The 24,318-nt window shown below is 41.1% G+C and overlaps 1 protein-coding gene across 1 annotated transcript in view; it reads left to right on the top strand.

Moving 5' to 3' along the window:
* The window catches only part of FAM227A (family with sequence similarity 227 member A), a 63,293-nt gene that overhangs the window by 5,248 nt on the left and 33,727 nt on the right, over positions 1-24,318 (top strand). Inside the window, exons 3-6 of the mRNA XM_079140780.1 lie at positions 989-1,071; positions 19,767-19,842; positions 20,508-20,584; positions 22,479-22,625. Of these exons, the coding sequence (XP_078996906.1) occupies positions 989-1,071; positions 19,767-19,842; positions 20,508-20,584; positions 22,479-22,625 (383 nt within the window). The remainder of the gene's footprint in view (positions 1-988; positions 1,072-19,766; positions 19,843-20,507; positions 20,585-22,478; positions 22,626-24,318) is intronic.

Here is a 24,318-nt window from a genome sequence, read left to right as displayed (position 1 = left end):
TGTTTTTTCCTGAGTTCACAGAAAGTGCTTTTTGTCCCATTTTTTAGATTAGTCAGACATTTTACAACAAAAGCAGAAATGATCTCAAGTCTGTGGCCAAACTTAGTTTTTGTAAGTCAGAATAACTTAGTCCTCACTAGAAATAAGAAGTCCTATCCCACACCTACATTTTTTGTAGAAATTTTTGCTGATGTTCTGTTATAAAGCTTTCAGATAAGAACAACTTATATGATACAGATATGGTGGGAGTTTCTGCTAAATTGTAGCAAGGGTTCTCTGGGTGGGGTCTCTGGCTGGCTTCATTATAACTGCAAAAAGTTGTAAACAGCTTGAACATTCAATAGCCAAGAACATTTAAATGTATTAAGGTGCATCCTTTAAGTGGATTAGTATAATGTTATTGAACATGATTGTTAAGAAGATTAACCATACAGAAAATGCTCATAATAATAGGGGAGAAGTCAGAGCAGTAAAACAGGAATCCACTGAGATTGTAATTATGTAAAAAAAAAAAAAATGTGTGTAAAAAGTACTGCAAGGATGGGCTGGGGTTGTGGCAGAGCACTTGCCTGGCATGTAGGAGGCAATGAGTTCAATTCTCAGCACCACATATAAATAAATAAAATGAAGGTCCATTGACAACTAAAAAAAATATTAAAAATACTGGAAAGAATCTCCCCTGAGTCTAACAGAATTGTTCACTTGGTGGCATTACAAAATGGTTCTTTTCTCCTTTTTGTATTTTCCAAGGTGTCTGCAGTATGGTCAGCTTTCATTTATACATAGAAAGCAACTCTCTTAAGATGAAGAGGTGTGGTGGGGCTTGGGGTGTAGCTCATACTTACCTAGCATGTGCAAGGTCTTAGGTTCCATCCCCAGGAAAAGTGCATATTTGCAGAGGAAATAAATGGAGAGACCCTACAGATGGGCCCCTTCTCACCAGGCAAGCCCCATCCTGGAAACTTTCCTTATCTGACTCACCTTCCAGCCTGCCTAATTGGCTCCATGCTCCAGGTGCATCAGAAGATTGGGGATATAGTTCTGGAGCACGGCCCATGGACGGAAAGCCTGGTGAGTTTTAAGTGCTAGAGCTGAAGCAAGGATTCTGGGAGGGGACCTGGGGGTCATCAAGATGTAGCAGTGCCCTGCAAGCTCCTCCACGTATTTGAAAGTATGTTTGCACAAATGAGGTCTCCAAGTTCAATTTTTAAAATTAATTGAGCTGGGCATGGTGGTGGGCTCCTGTAATCCCAGCTGCTTAGGAGGCTGAGGCAGGAGAATTGTGAGTTCAAAGCCAGCCTCAGCAACTCAGAGAGGCTGTACAAAACCTAGTGAGACCGTGTCTCAAAATAAAAAGGGCTGGGGATGTGGTTCAGTGGTTAAGTGCACCTGGGTTCAATCCCTGGAATAATAACAACAACAACAACAATAATAATAAATAGACTTTCTAAACAAAGTTTGACATTCCCAATCAATTTGAATGAAAAGTAGTTGTTCGGTATACCCCCGTCCCCCACATAAGCACTAGTTCCACACCTCTGTTGTTACAATCCATGAACCTGTGCTGACACAGTTTCCACTCAGCGTGGGTGGTTGACACTGGGGTTGGTTCTGGGGTTGCACATTCTGTGGATTTGGACACATCATGACCAGTGCCTCCCAATGTGTACCTGCAGAATAGTTACACTGTCCTAAAACTCCTCTGTGCTCACCTGTTCATCTCTCCCTTCCCCTAACTTCTGGCCACCACTGATCTTTTTACTGTCTCTGTAGTTTTACTTTTTCTAGAATGTCATAGAATTGGAATCATACAAGAAATAGCTTTTTCAATTGGCTTTTCTCACTTAGTAATACGTATTTGAATTTCCCTCCATATCTTTTCATGGTTTGGTAGCTCATTTCTTTTACGTGTTTAATAACATTCCTTTGGTTGGATGTACCATAGTTTATTTATCCACTCACCTTCTTGGGGCATCTTAGTTGCTTCAAAGTTTTGGCAACTATGAATAAAGCTATTAAAAAATAGCCCTGTATAGGGTTTTGTGTGGAAGGATATGTTTTCAGCTTCTTTGGGTAAGTGCCAAGGACCAGAATTGCTCCATCTTATGGTAAGAGTATGTTTAGTTTTATTAGAAACTACCAAACTCTCTTCTAAAATGACTGCCCTATTTTGTTATTCCCACCACCAATGGGTGAGAGTTCCTGTTGCTTCACCTCCTTACCAGCTTCTGATGGTGTCAGTGACATGGATTTTGGCCATTCTAATAGGTGTGTTTTAATTTGCATTTTTGATGACATGTGAGGTGGCTCATCTTTTCATGTGCTTGTCAGCCATCTGTTTGTCTTCTTCATTGAGGTATCTGTTAAGGTCTTGGGCCCAGTTTTTAATGGGGTTGTTTTCTTACCATTGAGTTTTCAGAGTTTTTTGTGTATTTTGGTTAACAGTCCTTTAGACATCTATGTCTTTTCAAATATTTTCTCTCAGTCTGACTCTCGCTTCATTGTCTTGACAGTGTCTTTGGCAGAGCTGAAGTTTTTCATTTTAATGAAATCCAGCATTCCTTCTTGTATAGATTGTGCCTTTGGTGTCATATCTAAGAAGTCATCACCAGTACCAAAGCCACCTAATTTTCCTCTGTGTTATTTTGGGGTTTGCATTTTACAATTAGGATTGTGATCCACTTTGAGTTAATTTTTGTGACTTCTGGAGGGTTTTCTTTTTCAGTTGTAGATAGACATGATACCTTTATTTTACCTATTAATTTATTTATATGTGGTGCTGCGGATCGAACACAGTGCCTCACACATGCTAGGCAAGTGCTCTACCACTGAGCCACAACCCCAGCCTGTCATCTGGAGTTTTTAACTCTCAAGAGTTGTCTACACTGAACCTCCAGCAATTCATCAATGGTAGTTTAGATTTTTCAACTGGTTCTTGTGGAAGTTTCTGATCCTGGGTTGTGATTACCTGTATCTGCCAGTTTCTCTCCCCGATTTAGGGGCAGCAACTTGCCCTGTGGCTTTAATTCTCTGACAGGCCTAAGAAGAGTTGACTTTTCTGCTTTTTACTTTTGAGGACATAGTGGTGATTTCTGAGCTTCTTAAATGTTGGATCAGAAACTGAAAGTCTAAGGGTTAATTTTGATTCATTTTTATTAAAAAGAAAATAAAAATAAGCCCTCCAATAATTCCCTGTCTTTGTCTCTGTCCATCTCTTTCTCTCCCTCTCTCTCTCTCACTCACTCTCTCTCATACTCACACACACACAGCTTGTGGGAGGCAGGCATCCTGAAGGTCACCAAGTAGTGGTCTGTGGCTCGGCTCCTGTAAGAGGAAGAACACAGGCTCAAGTCCTCTGCCTGTGCCTTTCAGCTGTCTTTAGATTTGGTACCAGTGTGCATTTGATTTTTATTTTCCATTTAACTTAAGAACTCTGGGGCATATGAGGAATATTTGAAAATGAGAGCCACAAAGCAATGTCACCTGTCTGAGTTGCTACCAAGGATCTGCTCCTCAGTGGAGTCAGGTGCGTCCTTCAGAGAGTCAGCTCAGGGCTGCCCAGACTGTTCATCTGCCTCCCTCCACACCTGGTGGCTGTGAGGAGGAGGATGGGAAGGATGAAGACTCACTCGGTGGGGGGGTCCTGTGTGCTGTGGGCACGTCCTCCCGCTGACCTGCAGGATTCTCATCTGCACTGGAGGTTACTCGCCAGCAGTCTGGGCCCCACCCTGGGCTTCCATGTTTTCACTGTTCTGCACCAGTGGGCCCAAGCAGGCGTCAGCTGGGTCTGCTTTCTAAATGGCGGTCCTGAGCTGGAGCGAAGAGCCCTGGCTGGCCTTAGGAGGGCACCAGCTCTCCAGTCTGCCACTGTCCCACTGCGGTTCTTCCCACAGGTCTATTGGCCTGCTTTGCAGACAGTGTCTCCAGGCAGGTGAGAGGGGCTCTACGTGACAACCCAAGTCGTTTTTGGTAGTGCCATTCTGTAGTTCAGGAGGACCCCTGTGAGTTCTGCTTGGCCTGGTCCTCACTCTGTCCATAGCGCTTTTCCTGGTGGCCCTTCTCCTCCTTCCCCTCCTCCTCCCCCTCCTCCTCTCCCTCTTTGTCCTCCCCCACCCTGACCTCCTTCCTTCTCCTGTTCCCCATCACTTCCCTCTGTTGCTTTGGTCTGTTCTAACCCTACTCCTTGACCTTTTGCCAATTCTCCACCCTAACTCTGTCAACCCTCCCACTGGGCATCTTGCTTTCCAAGTTCTCTGCCTCCATATCCTGACCTCACAATTTGCCTCCGCCATTTTCAGTTTCCTCCTCACCCCAACTTGTCCAGCCCTGATTTTGGGGGTCAGTTTAACTCCAGTTAATCATTTTGTCATACTTTCAACAACTTAAATAGCGATGCAATGCCTACTTATTCTGAAATTTTCAAACTATCTCCAAGTGTGTGAGTCAAAAGTGAAGCCCTCTCCCCATTTCCCCCACTCCACCGACTGCTGCTAACCCAGTGGCAGGCATGCTATCAGAACTTTTAGTCTGGGTACTGCAGATTGAACCCAGGAGCACCTTTCCACTGCACTACACCTCCAATCCTTTTTATTTTGAGACGATGTCTCAGTAAGTTGCCCAGGCTGGCCTTGAACTTGTAATCCTCCCACCTTGGCCTCCGTTGGTGCTGGAATTACAGGTGTGCACCACCACACCTGGTCCTTTTGGATCTTTTTTAGGTTATTATTTTCATAGCTATTACATAATTGGGGGTTACTGTTTTCTCTCTTTTATAACGTAGCCATAAATATTATTTAGTAACCTGTTTTTGTTTTCTCTTATTCATTTTCTAATTTATTTATTTTAGCATAAATACCTCCTAGAGATTTTTCCAGATCAGTACTACTGACCTGCCCTATTCTTTTAGTGACTGTTTAATATTCTGTAGGTTAAATATGGCATAATTTATTTAATTTTTCCTTAATGCTAAATGTTTTAGTGGCACTTTGATGATAATACACACTTGAATATTTTTGTGCTTCTACCTTAGTGATCATTAGCAAGTATTTCTACAGAATAGAGCCTTAGAAATACATTTTTTAACTTCAATAAATGGAATCAAATTGCTTTTCTTTTTTTCTTTTCTTTTTTCTTTTTTTTTTACATAACAGTTACTGAGTGGCTGAGGAACAGTTTTAAATTTCCTTATACTTGTTGATTTTTCATACTTTTTAAAAATTTCACAGCACTTTATTTTTTTATTTTTTAAAAATTTTTTTTTATTTTTACAGACACATTTTGATTCACTATACACAAATGGGATACAGCTTTTCATTCTATGGTTGTACACAACGTATATTCACACCATTCATGTAATCATACATATACATAGGGTGATACTGTTTCATTCTACTGTTTTTCCATTCCCACCCCCTCCCACCCCCCCTTTTCCTCTACACCCTCCAAAGTTCCTTCATTCTTCTCTTACTCCCACTACCCCCCATCAATATATATTGTCATGCACTTATCAGAGAAAACATTCGGCCTTTCGTTTTTGGGGCTTAACTTATTTCACTAAGCATGATATTTTCCAACTTCATTCATTTACCAGCAAATGCCATAATTCTATTATTCTTTATGTCTGAGTAATATTCCATTGTATATATATACCACAGTTTCTTTATCCATTCATCAATTGAAGGGCATCTAGGTTGGTTCCACAATCTACCTATTGTGAATTGAGCAGCTATGAACATTGATGTGGCTGTATCTCTGTAGTATGCTGATTTGAAGTCCTTTGGGTATAAACCAAGGAGTGGGATAGGTGGGTCAAATGGTGGGTCCATTCCAGCTTTCTGAGGAATCTCCACACTGCTTTCCAGAGTGGCTGTACCAATTTGCAACTCCACCAGCAATGTACGAGGGTGCCTTTTTCCCCACATCCTCTCCAACACCTATTGTTGCTTGTATTCTTGATAATCGCCATTCTAATTGGGGTGAGATGGAATCTTAGTGTAGTTTTGATTTGCATTTCTCTTATTACTAAAGATGGTGAACATTTTTTCATATGTTTGTTGATTGCTTGTAGATCTTCTTCTGTGAAGTGTCTGTTCATTTCCTTAGCCCATTTGTTGATTGGGTTATTTGTATTCTTTGTGTAGAGTTTTTTGAGTTCTTTATATATTCTGGAAATTAGTGCTCTATCTGAAGTATGAGTGGCAAAGATATTCTCCTACTCCGTAGGCTCTCTCTTCGCATTGCTGATAGTTTCCTTTGCTGAGAGAAAGCTATTTAGTTTGAATCTATCCCATTTATTGATTCTTGCTTTTATTTCTTGTGCTATGGGGGTCTTGTTAAGGAAGTCTGGTCCTATGCCAAAATGATGGAGATTTGGGCCTACTTTTTCTTCTATTTGGTGAAGGGTCTCAGGTCTAATTCCTAGATCCTTGATCCATTTTGAGTTGAGTTTTGTACAGGGTGAGAGATAGGGCTTTAGTTTCATTTTACTGAATATGGATTTCCAGTTTTGCCAGCACCATTTGTTGAAGAAGCTATCTTTTCTCCATTGCATATTTTTGGCACTTTTGTCTAGTATGAGAAAATTGTATTTATTTGGGTTTGTGTCTGTGTCCTCTATTCTGTACCATTGATCTACCTGTCTATTTTGGTGCCAATACCATGCTGTTTTTGTTACTTTTGCTTTGTAGTATAGTTGAAGTTCTGGTATTGCGATACCCCCTGTTTCATTCTTCCTGCTAAGAATTGCTTTAGCTATTCTGGGTTTCTTATTCTTCCAGATGAATTTCATGACTGCTTGCTCTATTTCTGTAAGGTACGTCATTGGGATTTTAATTGGAATTGCTTGAATCTGCATAGCACTTTTGGTAGTATGGCCATTTTGACAATATTAATTCTGCCTATTCAAGAACACGGGAGATCTTTCCATCTTCTAAGGTCTTCCTTAATTTCTTTCTTCAATGTTTTGTAGTTTTCATCATAGAGATCTTTTACCTCTTTGGTTAGATGGATGCCAAAGTATTTTATTTTTTTTTTGAGGCTATTGCAAATGGAGTTGTTTTCCTCATTTCCCTTTCAACTGTTTCATCGCTTGCATATAAAAATGCTTTAGATTTATGAGTGTTGATTTTACAGCCAGCTATTTTGCTGAATTCATTGATGAAGTCTAGAAGTTTTCTGGAGGAGGTTTTTGGATCCTCTAAATATAGAATCATGTCATTAGCAAATAATGACAGCTTAAGTTCCTCTTTTCCTATTCGTGTCCCTTTAATTTCTTTAGTCTGCCTAATTGCTCTGGCTAGAGTTTCGAGGACAATGTTGAATAGAAGTGGTGAAAGAGGACATCCCTGTCTTGTTCCCATTTTTAAAGGGAATGGTTTCAGTTTTTCTCCATTAATAACGATGTTGGCCATGGGCTTAGCATAAATAGCCTTTACAATGTTCAGGTATGTTCCTACTATCCCTATTTTTTCTAGTGTTTTGAGCATGAAAGGGTGTTGTATTTTGTTGAACGCTTTTTCTGTGTCAATTGAAATAACCATATGATTCTTATCCTTAAGTCTATTGACATGATGGATTACATTATTGATTTATGAATATTGAACCATCCTTGCATTCCAGGGATGAACCCCACTTGATCATGGTGCACAATTTTCTTAATATGTTTTTGGATACGGTTTGCCAATATTTTGTTAAGGATCTTTGCATCTATATTCATCAAGGATATTGGTCTAAAATTTTCTTTCCTTGATGTGTCTTTTCCTGGTTTGGGTGTGAGGGTGATATTAGCTTCATAGAATGAGTTTGATAGGGTACCCTCCTTTTCTATTTCTGGAATACTTTGAGAAGTATTGGAATGAGTTCTTTTTTGAAGGTCTTGTAGAACTCAGCTGAGAATCTGTCCTGGGCTTTTCTTGAATGGTAGATTTTTAATGGCTTCTTCTATTTCATTGCTTGATATTGAACTGTTTTAAGTCGTGTATGTCCTCCTGGTTCAGTTTGGGAGGAGCATATGTCTCTAGAAATTTGTCAATGTCTTCTGTACTTTCTATTTTGTTGGAATACAGATTTTCAAAGTAGCTTCTCATTATGTTCTGTATCTCAGTGGTGTCTGTCGTGATATTTCCTTTTGCATTATGTATTTTAGTAATTTGAGTCTTCTCTCTCCTCTTTGTTAGTATGGCTAAGGGTTTGTCTATTTTGTTTACTTTCTCAAAGAACCAACTTTTTGTTTTGTCAATTTTTTGAATAGTTTCTTTTGTTTCAATTTCATTGATTTCAGCTCTGATTTTAATTATTTCCTGTCTTCTACTACTTTTGCTGTACTTCTGTTCTTCTTTTTCTATGGCTTTGAGCTGTAATGTTAGGTCATTTAGTTGTTGACTTTTCATTCTTTTCTGGAATGCGCTCCATGCAATGAATTTTCCTCTTAGTACCACTTTCATAGTGTCCCCAGAGATTTTGATATGTTGTATCATTACTCTCATTGACCTCTAAGAATTTTTTAATCCCCTCCCTGATGTTTTTTGTTATCCATGTTTCATTCAATAGTATATTATTTAGCCTCCAAGTGTTGGAGTAATTTCCTTTCTTTACTTTGTCATTGATTTCTACTCTCAGTCCATTATGATCTGATAGAACACAAGGCAATATCTCTATTTTTTTGCATTTCCTAAGGGCTGCTTTGTGGCATAACATATGGTCTGTTATCGAGAAGGTTCCATGTATCCGCTTGTTGATGGATGGAATATTCTGTATATGTCTATTAAGTCTAGGTTATTGAGTTTTATGGTTTCTTTGGTTGGATTTTGTTTGGAAGATCTATCTAGTGGTGACAGCGGTGCGTTAAAGTCGCCCAGAATTATTGTGTTGTGGTCTATGTGATTCTTGAAATTGAGAAGGATCTGTTTGATGTACAGGGATGCACCATTGTTTGGGGCATAAATATTTACGATCATTATGTCTTCCTGATTTATGGTTCCCTTAAGCAGTATGAAATGTCCTTCTTTATCCCTTCTGACTAACTTTGGCTTGAAGTCCACTTTATCTCATATAAGGATGGAAACCCCTGCTTTTTTACTGAGTCCATGTGCGTGGTAGGATTTTTCCCATCCTTTCACCTTTAGCCTGTGGGTGTCTTTTTCTATGAGATGAGTCTCTTGCAGGCAGTATATTGTTGGGTCTTTCTTTTTAATCTATTCTGCCAGTCTATGTCTTTTGATTGATGAGTTAGGCCATTAATGTTCAGGGTTATTATTGAGAAATAATTTGTATTCCCAGTCATTTGGCTTATTTTTGGTTTTTACGTTGGCTTGGTTTCTCCTTTGAGTGCTTTTTTTCTAAGATAGTTCCTCCCTTTGCTGACCTACATTGTTGTTTTTCATTTCCTCCTCATGGAATATTTTGTTGAGAACATTCTGTAGTGCAGGCTTTCTATTTGTAAATTCTTTTAACTTTTGTTTATCATGGAAGGATTTTATTTCATCTTCAAATCTGAAGGCTAGTTTTGCTGGGTATAGGATTCTTGGTTGGCAACCATGTTCTTTCAGAGCATGAAATATGTTGGTCCAGGCCCTTCTAGCTTTTAGAGTCTGGGTTGAGAAGTCGGCTGCTATCCGTATCGGTCTCCCCTATATGTAATCTCATGCTTTTCTCTCGCGGCCTTCAAAATCCTATCTTTATTTTGAATGTTAGGCATTTTCATTATAATGTGTCTTGGTGTGGATCTATTGTGATTCTGTGCATTTGGTGTTCTGTAAGCCTCTTGTATTTGATTTTCCATTTCATTCTTCAGGTTTGGGACATTTTCTGGTATTATTTCATTGAATAGGTTGTTCATTCCTTTGATTTGTATCTCTGTGCCATTCTCAATCCCAGTAATTCTTAAATTTGGTCTTTTCATGATGTCCCATAGTTCTTGGAGATTCTGTTCATGATTTCTTACTATCTTCTCTGTTTGGGCAACTTTATTTTCAAGATTAAATATTTTGTCCTCATTGTCTGAGGTTCTGTCTTCCAAGAGATCTAGTCTGTTGGTGATGCTTTCCATTGAGTTTTTTATTTGGTTTATTGTCTCCTTCATTTCAAGGATTTCTGTTTGTGTGTTTTTTGTTTTTTGTTTTTTGTTTTTTTTTTTGAGAATCTCTATCTCTTTGTTGAAATGATCTTTTGTTTCCTGCAGTTGCTCTTTCAGCTTATTGGTATTATCATTCATTGCCTGCCTTTGCTCTCTTATCTCATACTTTGCTTCATGAATCATCTTAATCATGTATAATCTGAAGTTCTTTTCTGACATTTCTTCTACCATACTGTCATTGGATCCTATTAATATAGAATCTAGATTTGTTTGGATCATTTTCTTTCCTTATTTTTTCATGTTGTTCATGTATCTTCCCCTCTAGCAGTGCAGATCTGGGGTATTGCAGATTTCCCCCTATGGGCTTATAGTGGCCCTATAGGTTTTCAAAACCCTTTCTTTAAGGGGAGATCAATATTAGCAGTGCCCAAATCAGACACTATGCAATCCTAGACCAAATAGCCCCTATGGGGACAATAACAAAATTGTCATAATAAACAAAGTGAGTTCAAATATTATCTTCGGTAAAACAAACAGGTTTGCAATAAGGTCTACAGTTTCTAATGGAGGACAAAGAGGATGCAGAGGAATGTAGAATGTGGCTGTTAATGGGATAAGAAAAGAATATACAGAAGTTCTAGAAAATAGAAAGGGTGAGAGTGTAATCAAAAGAAATTGGATGTTAGCATGCAAAAAAGGGAGAAAGAGACTCTGAGGGAACTGGTCAACAAAAGGAAAAGAGAGTAAGAAAAGTAAAGAAATAAAAACTTAAAATTTTATAAAAAGGAGAAAAAGGAAAATCTACTGTATAGCAGTAATATACTAATGAAACCTCCCAGTGTTCAGTAGCCTGATGCATGAGAAGTACCTGACAATGAGCTTCAAGCCTCCAGCAGGCGTCTCAGGATGGGATTTGCCCCACCCAAAGATCGGAGCTACGGTTTCCAGGATTATCCAAGATGGCTGCTCTGGCTTCGAAATGTGTTGGCAAATGGGAAGCTGCAGCTCAGGGGTGGACGTGGTCAGCTGGAGGTCCTGGAGACGGGATGCAGTTGGTCTGGCAGGGGTCCTGGAGGTCCCGTGTGTTTGGTGTGGTTGTGGGATCCTGGAGGCTGGGTGCAATCAGTCCGTCTGGGGTCCCGGTGATAGGGCGCAGTCAGTTGGTCTGGGGGTCCTGGCGGCAGGGAGCAGTCAGTCGATATGAGGGCCCCAGAGGCAGGGAGTGATGGGTCGGGCTGAGGGATCCTGGAGATGGGGCTCAGTCAGTCTGGCCAGTGGTCCTACGGGGCCTGGCTGTTGTCTCAAAATAGCGGCAGCCACGTGTAATCAAACCTGCAGGTACTGTAACAGTGAACTTCCAGGCAGCAGCAGGCAGCTGGTGCTCCACTGGTGGTTGGCGATCAGTTTGCTGACTGTTGTCGGACAATCGGGAGGTGAACCTCGAGTGTTGGGTGATGGATAGGGGTAAGGCAGGCGATGGACAGGCAAGAGGCAGGCAAATGGCGGATGATAGACACCTGACAGTGAGCAATCTGCTCTCAAAAAAGGCGTCGATATGCTGGCAGACTGCAGGTCATCACAGCAGATAAATGGGCAAACACCAGGGGATCGATAAGCAGCAAAAACTGCCTCACCAAGAAACAGATATCCTCTGCTTAAATCCGGCATTATGGAGTGACAAGGAAGGCAGCCTCCCTCTAGTCCGCCATCTTGGATCTCTCTGCCAGCACCATTTGTTGAAGAGGCTATCTTTTCTCCATTGTAAGTTTTTGGCACCCTTGTCTAGTATGAGGTAACTGTACTTATTAGGTATGTCTCTGTGACTGCTATCCTGTACCATTGGTCTACCCATCTATTTTGATGCGAGTACCACGCTGTTTTTGTTACTATTGCTCTATAGTAGAGTTTAAGATCTAGTATAGTGATACCCCCTGCATCAGTCTTCCTGCCCAGGATTGCTTTGGCTATTCTGGGTCTTCTGTTCTTCCAGATGAATTTCATGATTGCTTTTTCTGTTTCCATGAGAAATGTCATAGGGGTTTTAATTGGAATTGCATTGAATCTGTATAGTGCCTTTGGAAGTATGGCCATTTTGACCCTATTAATTCTGCCTATCCAAGAGCATGGGAGACCTTTCCATCTTCTAAGGTCTTCCTCAATTTCTTTCTTCAATGTTTTGTAGTTTTCATTGTAGAGATCTTTTACCTCTTTGGTTAGATTGATTCCCAAGTATTTTATTTTTTTTGAGGCTATTGCAAATGGAGTTGTTTTCCTCATTTCCCTTTCAGATGTTTCATCGCTTGTGTATAAAAATGCTTTAGATTTATGCATGTTGATTTTATAACCTGCTATTTTGCTGAATTCATTGATGAGGTCTAGAAGTTTTCTGGAGGAGGTTTTTGGATCCTCTAAATATAGAATCATGTTATCAGCAAATAGTGACAGCTTAAGTTCCTCTTTTCCTATGCATATCCCTTTAATTTCTTTAGTCTGTCTAATTGTTCTGGCTAGTATTTCAAGGACAATTTTGAATAGAAGTGGTGAAAGAGGACATCCCTGTCTTGTTCCCATTTTTAAAGGGAATGGTTTCAGTTTTTCTCCATTAATAACGATGTTGGCCATGGGCTTAGCATAAATAGCCTTTACAATGTTCAGGTATGTTCCTACTATCCCTATTTTTTCTAGTGTTTTGAGCATGAAGGGGTGTTGTATTTTGTTGAACGCTTTTTCTGTGTCAATTGAAATAACCATATGATTCTTATCCTTAAGTCTATTGACATGATGGATTACGTTTATTAATTTACAGATGTTAAACCATCCTTGCATTCCAGAGATGAACCCCACTTGATCGTGGTGCACAATTTTCTTAATATGTTTTTGGATACGGTTTGCCAATATTTTGTTAAGGATCTTTGCATCTATATTCATCAAGGATATTGGTCTAAAATGTTCTTTCCTTGATGTGTCTTTGCCTGTTTTGGGTATGAGGGTGATATTAGCTTCATAGAATGAGTTTGATAGGGTACCCTCCTTTTCTATTTCCTGGAATACTTTGAGAAGTATTGGAATGAGTTCTTTTAAGGTCTTGTAGAACTCGGTTGAGAATCTGTCTGGTCCTGGGCTTTTCTTGGATGGTAGGTTTTTAATGGTTTCTTCTACTTCATTGCCTGATATTGATCTGTTTAAATTGTGAATGTCCTCCTGGTTCAGTTTGGGAGGAGCATATGTCTCCAGAAATTTGTCAATGTCTTCAGTAGTTTCTATTTTGTTGGAATACAGATTTTCAAAGTAGCTTCTCATTATGTTCTGTATCTCAGTGGTGTCTGTCATGATATTTCCTTTTTCATCATGAATTTTAATAATTTGAGTTTTCTTTCTTCTTCTTTTAGTTAGTGTGGCTAAGGGTTTGTCTATTTTGTTTACTTTTTCAAAGAACCAACTTTTTGTTTTGTCAATTTTTTGAATTTCTTCTTTTGTTTCAATTTCATTGATTTCAGCTCTGATTTTAATTATTTCCTGTCTTCTACTACTTTTGCTCTTCTTCTATTCTTCTTTTTCTGGGGCTTTGAGCTGTAATGTTAGGTCATTTAGTTGTTGACTTTTCATTCTTTTCTTCAAAGTGCTCCATGCAATGAATTTTCCCTCTTAGCACTGATTTCATAGCATCCCAGAGATTTTGATATGTTGTATTGTTAATCTCATTGACCTCTAAGAGTTTTTTTTAATCTCTTCCCTGATGTTTTCTGTTATCCATGTTTCATTCAATAACATATTATTTAGTCTCCAGTTGTTGGGGTAATTTCTATTTTTTATTTTGCCATTGATTTCTACTCTCAGTCCATTATGATCTGATAGAACACAAGGCAGTATCTCTATTTTTTGCATTTCCTAAGGGCTGCATTGTGGCATAACATATGATCTATTTTCGAGAAGGTTCCATGTGCTGCTGAGAAGAAAGTGAATCTGCTCGTTGATGGATGGAATATTCTATATATGTCTACTAAGTCTAGGTTATTGATTATGTTATTGAGTTCTATGGTTTCTTTGGTTTTTGTTTGGAAGATCTATCCAGTGGTGACAGCAGTGTGTTAAAGTCACCTAGAATTATTGTGTTGTGGTCTATTTGATTCCTGGAATTGAGAAGGATCTGTTTGATGTACAGGGATGCACCATTGTTTGGGGCATAAATATTTACGATCATTATGTCTTCCTGATTTATGGTTCCCTTAAGCAGTATGAAATGTCCTTCTTTATCCCTTCTGACTAACTTTGGCTTGAAGTCCACTTTATCTCATATAAGGATGGAAACCCCTGCTTTTTTACTGAGTCCATGTGCGTGGTAGGTTTTTTCCCATCCTTTCACCTTTAGTCTGTGGGTGTCTTTTTCTATGAGATGAGTCTCTTGCAGGCAGCATATTTTGTCGGGTCTTTCTTTTTAATCCATTCTGCCAGTCTATGTCTTTTTATTGATGAGTTTAGGCCATTAACGTTCATTATTGAGATATGATTTATATTCCCAGTCATTTGGCTTATTTTTGGTTTTTACGTTGGCTTGGTTTCTCCTTTGAGTGCTTTTTCTCTAAGGTAGTTCCTCCCTTTGCTGACCTACATTGTTGTTTTTCATTTCCTCCTCATGGAATATTTTGTTGAGAACATTCTGTAGTGCAGGCTTTCTATTTGTAAATTCTTTTAACTTTTGTTTATCATGGAAGGATTTTATTTCATCTTCAAATCTAAAGGTTAGTTTTGCTGGGTATAGGATTCTTGGTTGGCAGCCATGTTCTTTCAGAACTTGAAATATGTCGTTCTAGGCCCTTCTAGCTTTTAGTCTGGGTTGAGAAGTCTACTGATATCCGTATTGGTTTTCCCCTATATGTAATCTGATGCTTTTCTCTCACAGCCTTCAAAATTTTATCTTTATTTTGGATGTTAGGCATTTTCATTATAAAATGCCTTGGTGTGGATCTGTTGTGATTTTGTGTATTTGGTGTTCTGTATGCCTCTTGTACTTGATTTTCCATTTCATTCTTCAGGTTTGGGACATTTTCTGATATTATTTCGTTGAATAAGTCATTCATTCCTTTGGTTTGTGTCTCTGTGCCTTCCTCAATCCTGGTAATTCTTAATTTTGGTCTTTTCATGATGTCCCATAGTTCTTGGAGATACTGTTCATGATTTCTTACCATCTTCTCTGTTTGGGAAACTTTATTTTCAAGATTAAATATTTTGTCTTCATTGTCTGAGGTTCTGTCTTCCAAGTGGTCTAGTCTGTTGGTGATGCTTTCCATTGAGTTTTTTATTTGGTTTATTGTCTCCTTCATTTCAAGGAGAATCTCTGTCTCTTTGTTGAAATGATCTTTTGCTTCCTGCAGGTGCTCTTTCAGCTTATTGGTATTATCATTCATTGCCTGCATTTGCTCTCTTATCTCATACTTTGCTTCGTGAATCATCTTAATCATGTATAATCTGAAGTTCTTTTCTGACATTTCTTCTACCATACTGTCATTGGATCCTATTAATATAGAATCTAGATTTGTTTGGATCATTTTCTTTCCTTATTTTTTCATGTTGTTCATGTATCTTCCCCTCTAGCAGTGCAGATCTGGGGTATTGCAGATTCCCCCCTATAGGCTTATAGTGGCCATATAGGTTTCCTAAACCTTTTCTTTAAGGAGGAAATCAATATTAGCAGTGCCCAATTCAGACACTATGCAATCCTAGACCAAATAGCTCCTATGAGGACATTAACAATATTGTCATAATAAACAGAATGAGTTCAAATATTATCTTCAGTCTAACAAACAGGTTTGCAATAAGGTCTGCAGTTTCTAATGGAGGACAAAGAGGATACAGAGGGATGTAGGATGTAGCTGTAAATGGGATAAGAAAAGAATATACAGAATTTCTAGATAATAGAAAGGGTGAGAGTATAATCTGAAGAAATTGGTTGTTAGCATGCAAAAAGGGAGAAAGAGACTGAGGGAACAGGTAAACAAAAGGAAAAGAGAGCAAGAAAAGTAAAGAAATAAAAACAAAATTGTTCAATAAGAGAAAAAAGAAAATTTATACTATAATAATCATATAGTATTCAAACCTCCCAGTCTTCAGTAGCCTGATGCATGAGAGGTACCTGACAATGAGCTTCCAGTCTCCAGCAGGCGTCTCCAGATGGGATTTGCCCCACCTATAGATCGGAACTATGGCTTCCAGGATTATCCAAGATGGCTGCTCTGGCTTCCAAATGTGTTGGCAAATGGGGAGCTGCAGCTCAGGGTGTGGGTGTGGTTGGCTGGAGGACCTGGAGGCGAAGTGCGGTTGGTCAGGCAGGGGTCCTGGAGATGGAGTGTGTTCGGTGTGGTTGTAGGATCTTGGAGGCCGGGTGCATCAGTTGGTCTGGGGGTCCTGGTGGCAGGGAGCAGTCAGTTAATGTGAGGGCCTCGGAGGCAGGGAGTGATCGGTCAGGCTGAGGGATCCTGGAGTTGGGGCTCAGTCAGTCGGGCCAGGGGTCCTACAGGACTTGGCTGTTGTCTCAAAGTGGCAACAGCCATGTGTAATCGAACCTGCAGGTAGTGTCATAGTGAACTTCCAGGCAACAACAGGCAGTCGGCAATCAGTTTGCTGACTGCTGTCAGAGGATCGGGAGGTGAACCTCGGGCGGTAGGTGATGGATAGGTGTAAGGGGATGGACAGGCAAGAGGCAGGAAAATGGCAGATGATAGGCACCTGACAGTGAGCAATCTGCACTCAAACATGCATCGATGTGCTGACTGACTGCAGGTGATCACAGTAGACAAATGGGGTAAATAGCAGGAGATCAATAAGCAGCAAAAACTGCCTCACCAAGAAACAGATATCCTCTGCTTGAAACCCAAGTTACGGAGCGACAAGGAAGGCAGCCTCCCTCTAGCCCGCCATCTTGGATCCCCCTGTCAAATTGCTTTTCATATAGGAAAAACCAGTGACAGGAGAGAGACCACTAGCATTAGCCTCTCTACCCTACTGTTTAATATAATTCAAAATTAAATTGTGGGACTGGGACTGTAACTCAGTGGTAGGGCGCTGGCCTCGCACACGTGAGGCACTGGGTTTGATCCTCAGTACCACATAAAATTAAATAAATAAAGATGTTGTGTCCATGTACAACAAAAAATTTTTTTAAAAAATTAAATAGTGGATTAAAGCAAAGTGCACACACACATACAAACACTAGAATGATTCCACATAAGGTAGAAAGCACACTCTGTGCACATGTTTGCAGTCATCTGTGGGAGCAAGGGTGTGCTTTTGAGGAATGTTGTCAGAGTTCAAATTCCTGCTTTACTATCCTCTAAAATTGTGACATTGGGAAAATGATTTAACCATCGTGGGCCTCAATTTCTTGTAAAATGTATGGCAATAACAATATCCACCTCATAGGGTTGTTACAACACTTGGCTCAGGACTTAGACATTCACCTGGCTCTCAGCAGAAGTTTTTTATGTGTATAAATGCATAGGAAATAAATATGGATGGATCTGCTGCCGGGGTCCAGCCCTAGCAGCGGTCGGGGGTCCTAGGTGGATGGGAGGCGTCCGCACAGTGGAGAAACAGCAGACAGAGACACCAAGTGTTCTGAGGCTGAATCTGTCTTTATTTTTTCTGCCAGCCTTTTTATAGATATTTTTCTTTACTAATGATTATATCATTTTATGGTTAGTTTAAAATAAGAAAAACCTTTAAAAGTACAATCTATGCTACTTCTCAAAGTACACATTCCCTCTATATGATAGCCTAGACCAAAATAACCTTATTTCCCAGCTAGATTAAAACAACCTCGTCTCCCAGCTAAACTAAAACAACCTTGTCTCCCAGCTAAACTGAGGGCACCATGATCTGCCAGCCTTTAACCTTCAGAACAAACATGTTACTAGATTTTCTGAGAAACCACCCCCACTCTGAACTCCAGTGTTTAACAGTAAAAAGTTTTTACTGTTATTAAAGGGCAAAGAAATAAACTTATAGTTAATATTTAGTCTATTCTAATTTCATATAATGATGGACTACAATCTTATTCTGATTCTCAAAGAATTAGAATAAACATAGGAAAAGCACAAATTATATTTAAACTAACCCAAATGTTTTTATTATGTAAAGTATCTCTAGAATCAACTATTAAAACTAGGAAAGCAACAAAGGCTAAACACCACATCCAAGCTCAGAGGAATGCCTCTTTATCCATCTATTATTACACTAAAGCAATCACAGGCTCCTTTAAACTCAAGCACAGCTACAATTGTTTATTTTCATATATTTATCTATGTATTACTGCTAAATTTTCATTGTGCACTATTTTGTGTCCCAATACAGTAAAACCTTCCCAATGTTTTTCCAATAAGTTTCTAATGATATATTGATTATTAATATTAAAAAGCGACTACACATGGAGATATGCCATGCCTATGGCCCCCAAGAGGGAGGACGATCAACAGAACCATGTCAAGTGTTGAGTCCTCTATTCCAACAGACCATGTCAAGTGTCAGATCCTCTACTCCAACAGAGCTGTGTCACATGTCAGAGTGGCAGGAAATAGACACGGCAATCTGCACCAAACCGTTAATAGGCGTAGATCTGGAAAGGAGAGGGGATCAAAAGGATGTGAATTTTTTACTCTCTATTGCATAACATTCTTCTGTAATGTTAGGAGATTTTTAAAAATTGTGTATGTCATGTCTATGATTTTTTTTAATAATAATTTTTAAGACCAGGAAAAAGAATGAAGTTATCCTCCCAGAAGGAGGCTCAGGTGGGGGACTGCCCAGCATGGACATAGATCCTGAGTGTTCTTGATTGCCGGCCGGACCCACAGGGCAGGGGTGGGGTGCTGCCCGGAGCCACCTTGAGTGCCCGTGTGACCTGGGGGAAGGGACCCCTTGCCTCTTCTTCCTGTGGCTGGTCAGCTCTGTCTGCACCTACTGCTGCTGAATCAAACTCATCCCTGGCCACCCCGGCCACCTCTGTGGGCCACAGTTTGCCGTGCCCTTTATACACTAGGCAGTAGCTGACTCAACTCCTGCTGCCAGACTGGTTTCATTATCTATTGCGCCCTGGTAGATAGCACCCAGCACCTGGTGCAGAGATAACTGCTATCCCAGTGCAGTACTGGGTTTTCGGCTGATGATCAGTGCAAGTGGGTCACTGATGTTCATTTTTCTTTCTTTCCTTTTCTAAGGGGCGGGAGTGGAGAATCAGAGAGATCAAAAGAAGATTCTTGAGAGGTCCAGGGTATCATGATTAATAACAATAATAGTTTCCCCTTAGTGAGCAGCCCCATCTGCTAGCCTTTGTGACGGTGTTTTAAGGTACACTAAGTGTTTCATCTCTGATCCTTCTAAGGACCCTGAGAGTAGGTATTGTTATCCCCCTTTTACAGAAAGATTCAACTGACACTTATAATCTGTGAGGCTGTGATTAGAACCCTGTTCCAAATCGTGTCCTCAGAGGGGCAGTGTGAGAGGGCTGCGCTATGGAAGATGGACTGATGGTATTTGGGAGGATGTCAGTGACCCCAGGACCATGGATGGTGCCCCCAGGGGAGACAGGAAGTGCTGGCCAAGACTGCTCCAGGCCTTTTAGGTGCCAACAAGGAAGAAGGCCTGATTCCCAGGATTTGCATTAAACCCTAATGCCTCATTTTTTTTCTTCCTGTTTTTTAAGGCAATTGAAAAATTTGAATTGGAGAAGAAGGCTTTAAGGGAGAAAAGTCACAGTCACGTCAGCGCAGGAGACAGAGGCAAAAATCCCTTCTCATGGCCTTGATGCGGTTGTCAGGGGTTTGAGTTTTTCAGTTGATTTTTTTTTTTTTTTTTTTTGCGGTGCTGGGGATGGAACCCAGGGCCTTGTGCTTACAAGGCAAACACTCTACCGACTGAGCTATCTACCCAGCCCTCAGTTTTGATTTTTGAAGTTTTTGTTTGCTTTTCTGCAGAGCTGGGAATCACACCCAAGGCCTTGTTGGGAGGCAGGCACTGCACCACCCAGCCCAGCCCCACCCCTCATTTTCCAATTTTTGAAACACAATTGGGTAGGAATTCAGAGTTGCAGATGAGAAGACTTAAGTCTGACTTCCTCAAGTTGGGCAAGAACAGAGGGAAGAGGGTACCATTTAGGGACCAGCTACTCTGTGACACACCCAGGGACCCTTTAAAGACATTTTGTGGAAGAGGAAACAGGGCTTGGGAGAGGAGAACAACATGCCTAAAGGTACACGGTTGTCCACCTCTTCGGAGCACGTGGTCTAACCTGATAGAGGGGATCTCAGTAAGTCAGACAGGTGGGACCTAGTGAGATCAGCTCGATGAGTGTCATCGAACAGCTTAGGTCCAATGACGAGTCCCCGCCCAGTCATGCACACTGCCTGTGGCTCCTCGTTTTGATTTCTTTTCCTCCATTCTACAGTCAAGAAACAGAGAAGAGCACATTATATCTGCCAAGGCTCAGAATTCAAGAATGTCAAGTCTTCCTTTGTAAAAAAGGTAAGGGACTGATTGCGGGTCTGTTTCTGATTGTTTCTACTAGGCAAGAACTAGGTTCTATTCCTGGGGAGGGGCATTTGGTGCCTAGGTGGTGATTTGATGGGAAACACAGAGTTCCCTTTTACAAAGAAGATCTTAAAATACTTTGGCAACTCTGGAATTTCTCATGAACCCCCCAAAAGGGCAGAGATGACCCCACCCCAGAAGGGAGAGCACTGCAGAGCCATGTGTATGCGCTACTTTTGGAACTGAGAGTGTATTTCCCCTTAGAAATAAGGCCTTCAGTCTCGCTGAGATGCTGCAGGGCAGCTCCTGGACTGTCCACCCGGCAGGTCCCTGAGTGGCTGCCCTGACTCACAGAAGAGGGCAGTTATAGCGACCATCGCCAATGCCCCTGCAAGCTGAGGTTCAGGACGAAAGTCAGGTGATGTGCCCAGGGTCCTGCAGCTCCTCCATGGAAGGGCCCCACTTCCTGCTCAGTCCAGCAGCTGACTGGGGTGTAGCTCAGTGGTACAGCGCTTGCCTAGCATGCATAAGGTCCTGGGTTCCATCCCCAGCACCACAAAAAAAATTTTTTTTCTCTACTTGTTTTTTAAACTACCCAGGAAATAAACACTCAAAGCTTTAAATGCCGGAGTGTGCAAAACAGCATGCTGTTGTTACCTTTTTATACATTTTAGCCTTACAAGTTCCAAACATCAAGAAGACTCATGGATGAGGCTGCAGTGAAATTGTCTTACTCACCATTGATGGTGGCTGAGCAGGATTATCTTGTCCAAGGTGGTCTAGCTAATAAGGAGCAGAGCTGACATGACTCAGGGTCAATGCAGCAGATCACCAAGTTGCTCTCCCAGTGCCAGTCACCACAGCTCAATGAGAAAGTAGTTCATCTGCCAGGCACAGTGGCAGGTGCCTGTAATCCCAGCAGCTCGGCAGACTGAAGCTGGGCAGAAGGAGCACAAATTTGAGGCCGGCCTTAGCAACTTAGTGAGGTGCTGAACAACTCAGTGAGACTGAGACCCTGTCTCAAAATAAAAAATAAAAAGGGCTGGGGATGTGACTCAGTGGTAAAGTGCCCCTGGGTTCAATCCCCAGTACCAAAAAGAAAATAGAAAATGTTGTTCAGTCTGTCAGAAAGTTTCCAGTGGGTGCCTTTGGGTGATAGCAGTCAACTCCCTCTTTCTACTTTTCTGTTTTTGCATTTTTATAATCATCATGTTTTCATTTTGTTCTAAAATCAGTTGAATGGTATATATTAAATACCATAAAGATGGTCAGGGTCTTGGATTTGGTGTTACCATTTCAAGGAATTCATGCAAAAAAGTGACCCAAGGGGGAGCAGGAATACATGCTCCAAGAATTTGTTGTTGTTGGTTTTTTTGTGTGTGCGGATTGAACCCAGGGGTGCTTCACCAATGAACCACATTCCCAGCCCTTTTTATTTTTTAAGAAAGAAAGTGTCTCTTAAAAACTTAGTGACTCACTAAGTTCCTCAGGCTGGCCTTGAACTTGCAACACTCCTGATTCAACCTCCTGAGTTGCTGGAATCACAGGCATGCACCACTGTGTCTAGTTAAATTATAGCATATTAACTGATGATTTTGGAGACAATACAAAAAACCTAAAGTAAAGTAGATAAAGCAGAATGTAAAAGTGTGTGGGTGACAATTAAAGTTAGATATGTATTTGGATACATGTGCTCAAAGCCTTTAAAGGAGCATAGAACTCATGTGCATAGGTGCTGGTAAGGGGTGCTGGGTCGTGAACATTCTCTCATTTTCTCAGTGTCTATGAGGTTGTTATACTATCTTCATAATAAAAAGGGGAAGCTATCCTATTATTTTAAACTGTCAAAACCATGTCCCCATTTTCATGTTCTGCTCTTTTGCTTCAGAAAACAGCAGATAAGAATCTTTTGGCCGAGTTGTATCAGCCTCCCACATTTAATGACTGCAGGCCCAACGAGCTTCCTAATGGCGTGGACTTCTGTGACATGGTGGGCAACGTGATTCGGGCAGAGAAAAACCCCTTCAGTGGCAAGGTAAGGAAAGAGAGCCCGCAGCCCACCCGGCCAAGGGACAGCTCTGGCCCATGGCAGGGTGGCAGGGGGTGGGCAGACAGCTGTCCCCCTTTCACAGCCTAGGAGCAACTGAGGATTCTGCCTGGGGCCATGTGCTTCAGGGTACTGTGCTGAGTGGGGAACCACAACCCAAATTCACTCCCAAACTTAGACACCTTGTCCCAGTGCAGTGGTCTCCAGGGTATCTTGATAATTAACCTATTGGTAAAAAATGTGGACATGCACCCTCATTGGCATGTCTTTATAAGCCCTGCATGTGTTTCTCTGACAACTACTCCATTGCATATCAGTGAGCCAAACTTTTCTTTCTAGTCACATGTCAGTTAGAATATTTCCTTCCTGTCCCTCATGGTGAGCACATTACCCTGAGAACTTGCTCTCGAACCTGCTGGTGCCTCAGAAGGGGAGCATGCCAAGCCCGGGACACCATGTGTGCATGCTGACGGGGAGAACCGTAAGGAGGCCAGCCAAGGAGGACACCAGGAAGTAACCCCTGCAGCTCAATAGCTGGGCCTCTTCATCTGTCATGATCACTTAACTCTTGTGTCCCCAGAGCAGCTCTGGTCATTGTCCCCTCAGTTCTTAACTAGTTGCCTGCCTTTCCTGGGACCCAGCATCTTTGATCATCTCTTCTACTTCTCCGCCTACCCTCCCCTCTCTCTCTTTCTCTCTTTCTCCTCTCATTCTTCCCACTCTCCCTCCCTCCCTTCTTCCTGGCCTCTTCCTGCTGCCTGGCTGTGGCCATGTCTGAATCAGTCCCATCTGAGTACATGATATGACAGTGGCAGCTTTGGATCCAGGGCAAGGTTCAAGACTGGTTACATAACAATGAAAGCTAAATTTGTTTTAATTTTAGAATTCCATGTGTTTGTTTGTTTGTTTGTTTGTTTGTTTTGCAGTGCTGGGGTTTAAACCCAGGATCTCATGCATGACAGGCAGGTACTCTACCATTGAGCCACATCCCCAGCTCCTGTATGTTTGTTATTCACTCAAAAGAATCTGATGGTCCAAGTGGCAAAAGGCTGCCAACACAGACAGAAGGCCTAACTTGGTGAAGCATTAGTGTCAGGAATACACAGATAACGTTGGCTTATAACAGTGTGAATTGTTGATATTTGGGACCAAAAGATGATTTATATGAAAAAATGTTTTGGAAACCTGAGAGCTATATAAATGATAGTTCTGAAAACAGGAAGGAAAATAAAGGACTCTTCTGGCCCAGCCTTTTCCATCTGTATGATATCTACATGGGCTGCCGCTGGTCGCTGTCGACTGGTCCTGGTGGGTGAGGGTTGGAGGAAGCAGACACGGAATTGCATCTAGAGTGAGGGTTCCAGTCCTGGCTCTGCCCCTTGCTGACCAAGGTCAATGCTCTCCAGCTCTTCAGGCCTCAGTCTCCTAATCTGTGAAGCCTCATTTCCTAGTCTGTGATGGCCATATGTGCTTCATAAGATTATTGTAGGGTTAAATGAGAATACATAAAAACACCTGGCTTAGGACCAGGCAAATTGTGGCACTCACTTTGAGATTAGGCAGCTTTTCTGATGACTCCAAAATATATGGACTCCACAGATGACTGGCAGGAGCTGGTGCTCTTCATAGCAATGGCAAACCACAGGCACGGGAGGAAAGGCAGGTTTTGAGTGAAGACAGT

This window comes from Sciurus vulgaris (genome assembly GCF_902686455.1).
Source record: "Sciurus vulgaris genome assembly, chromosome: 5".
In the NCBI taxonomy this organism is placed as follows: Eukaryota; Metazoa; Chordata; class Mammalia; order Rodentia; family Sciuridae; genus Sciurus; species Sciurus vulgaris.
Note: the sequence above shows the minus strand (reverse complement) of the source record. Positions and strands in the feature narration are given on the sequence as shown.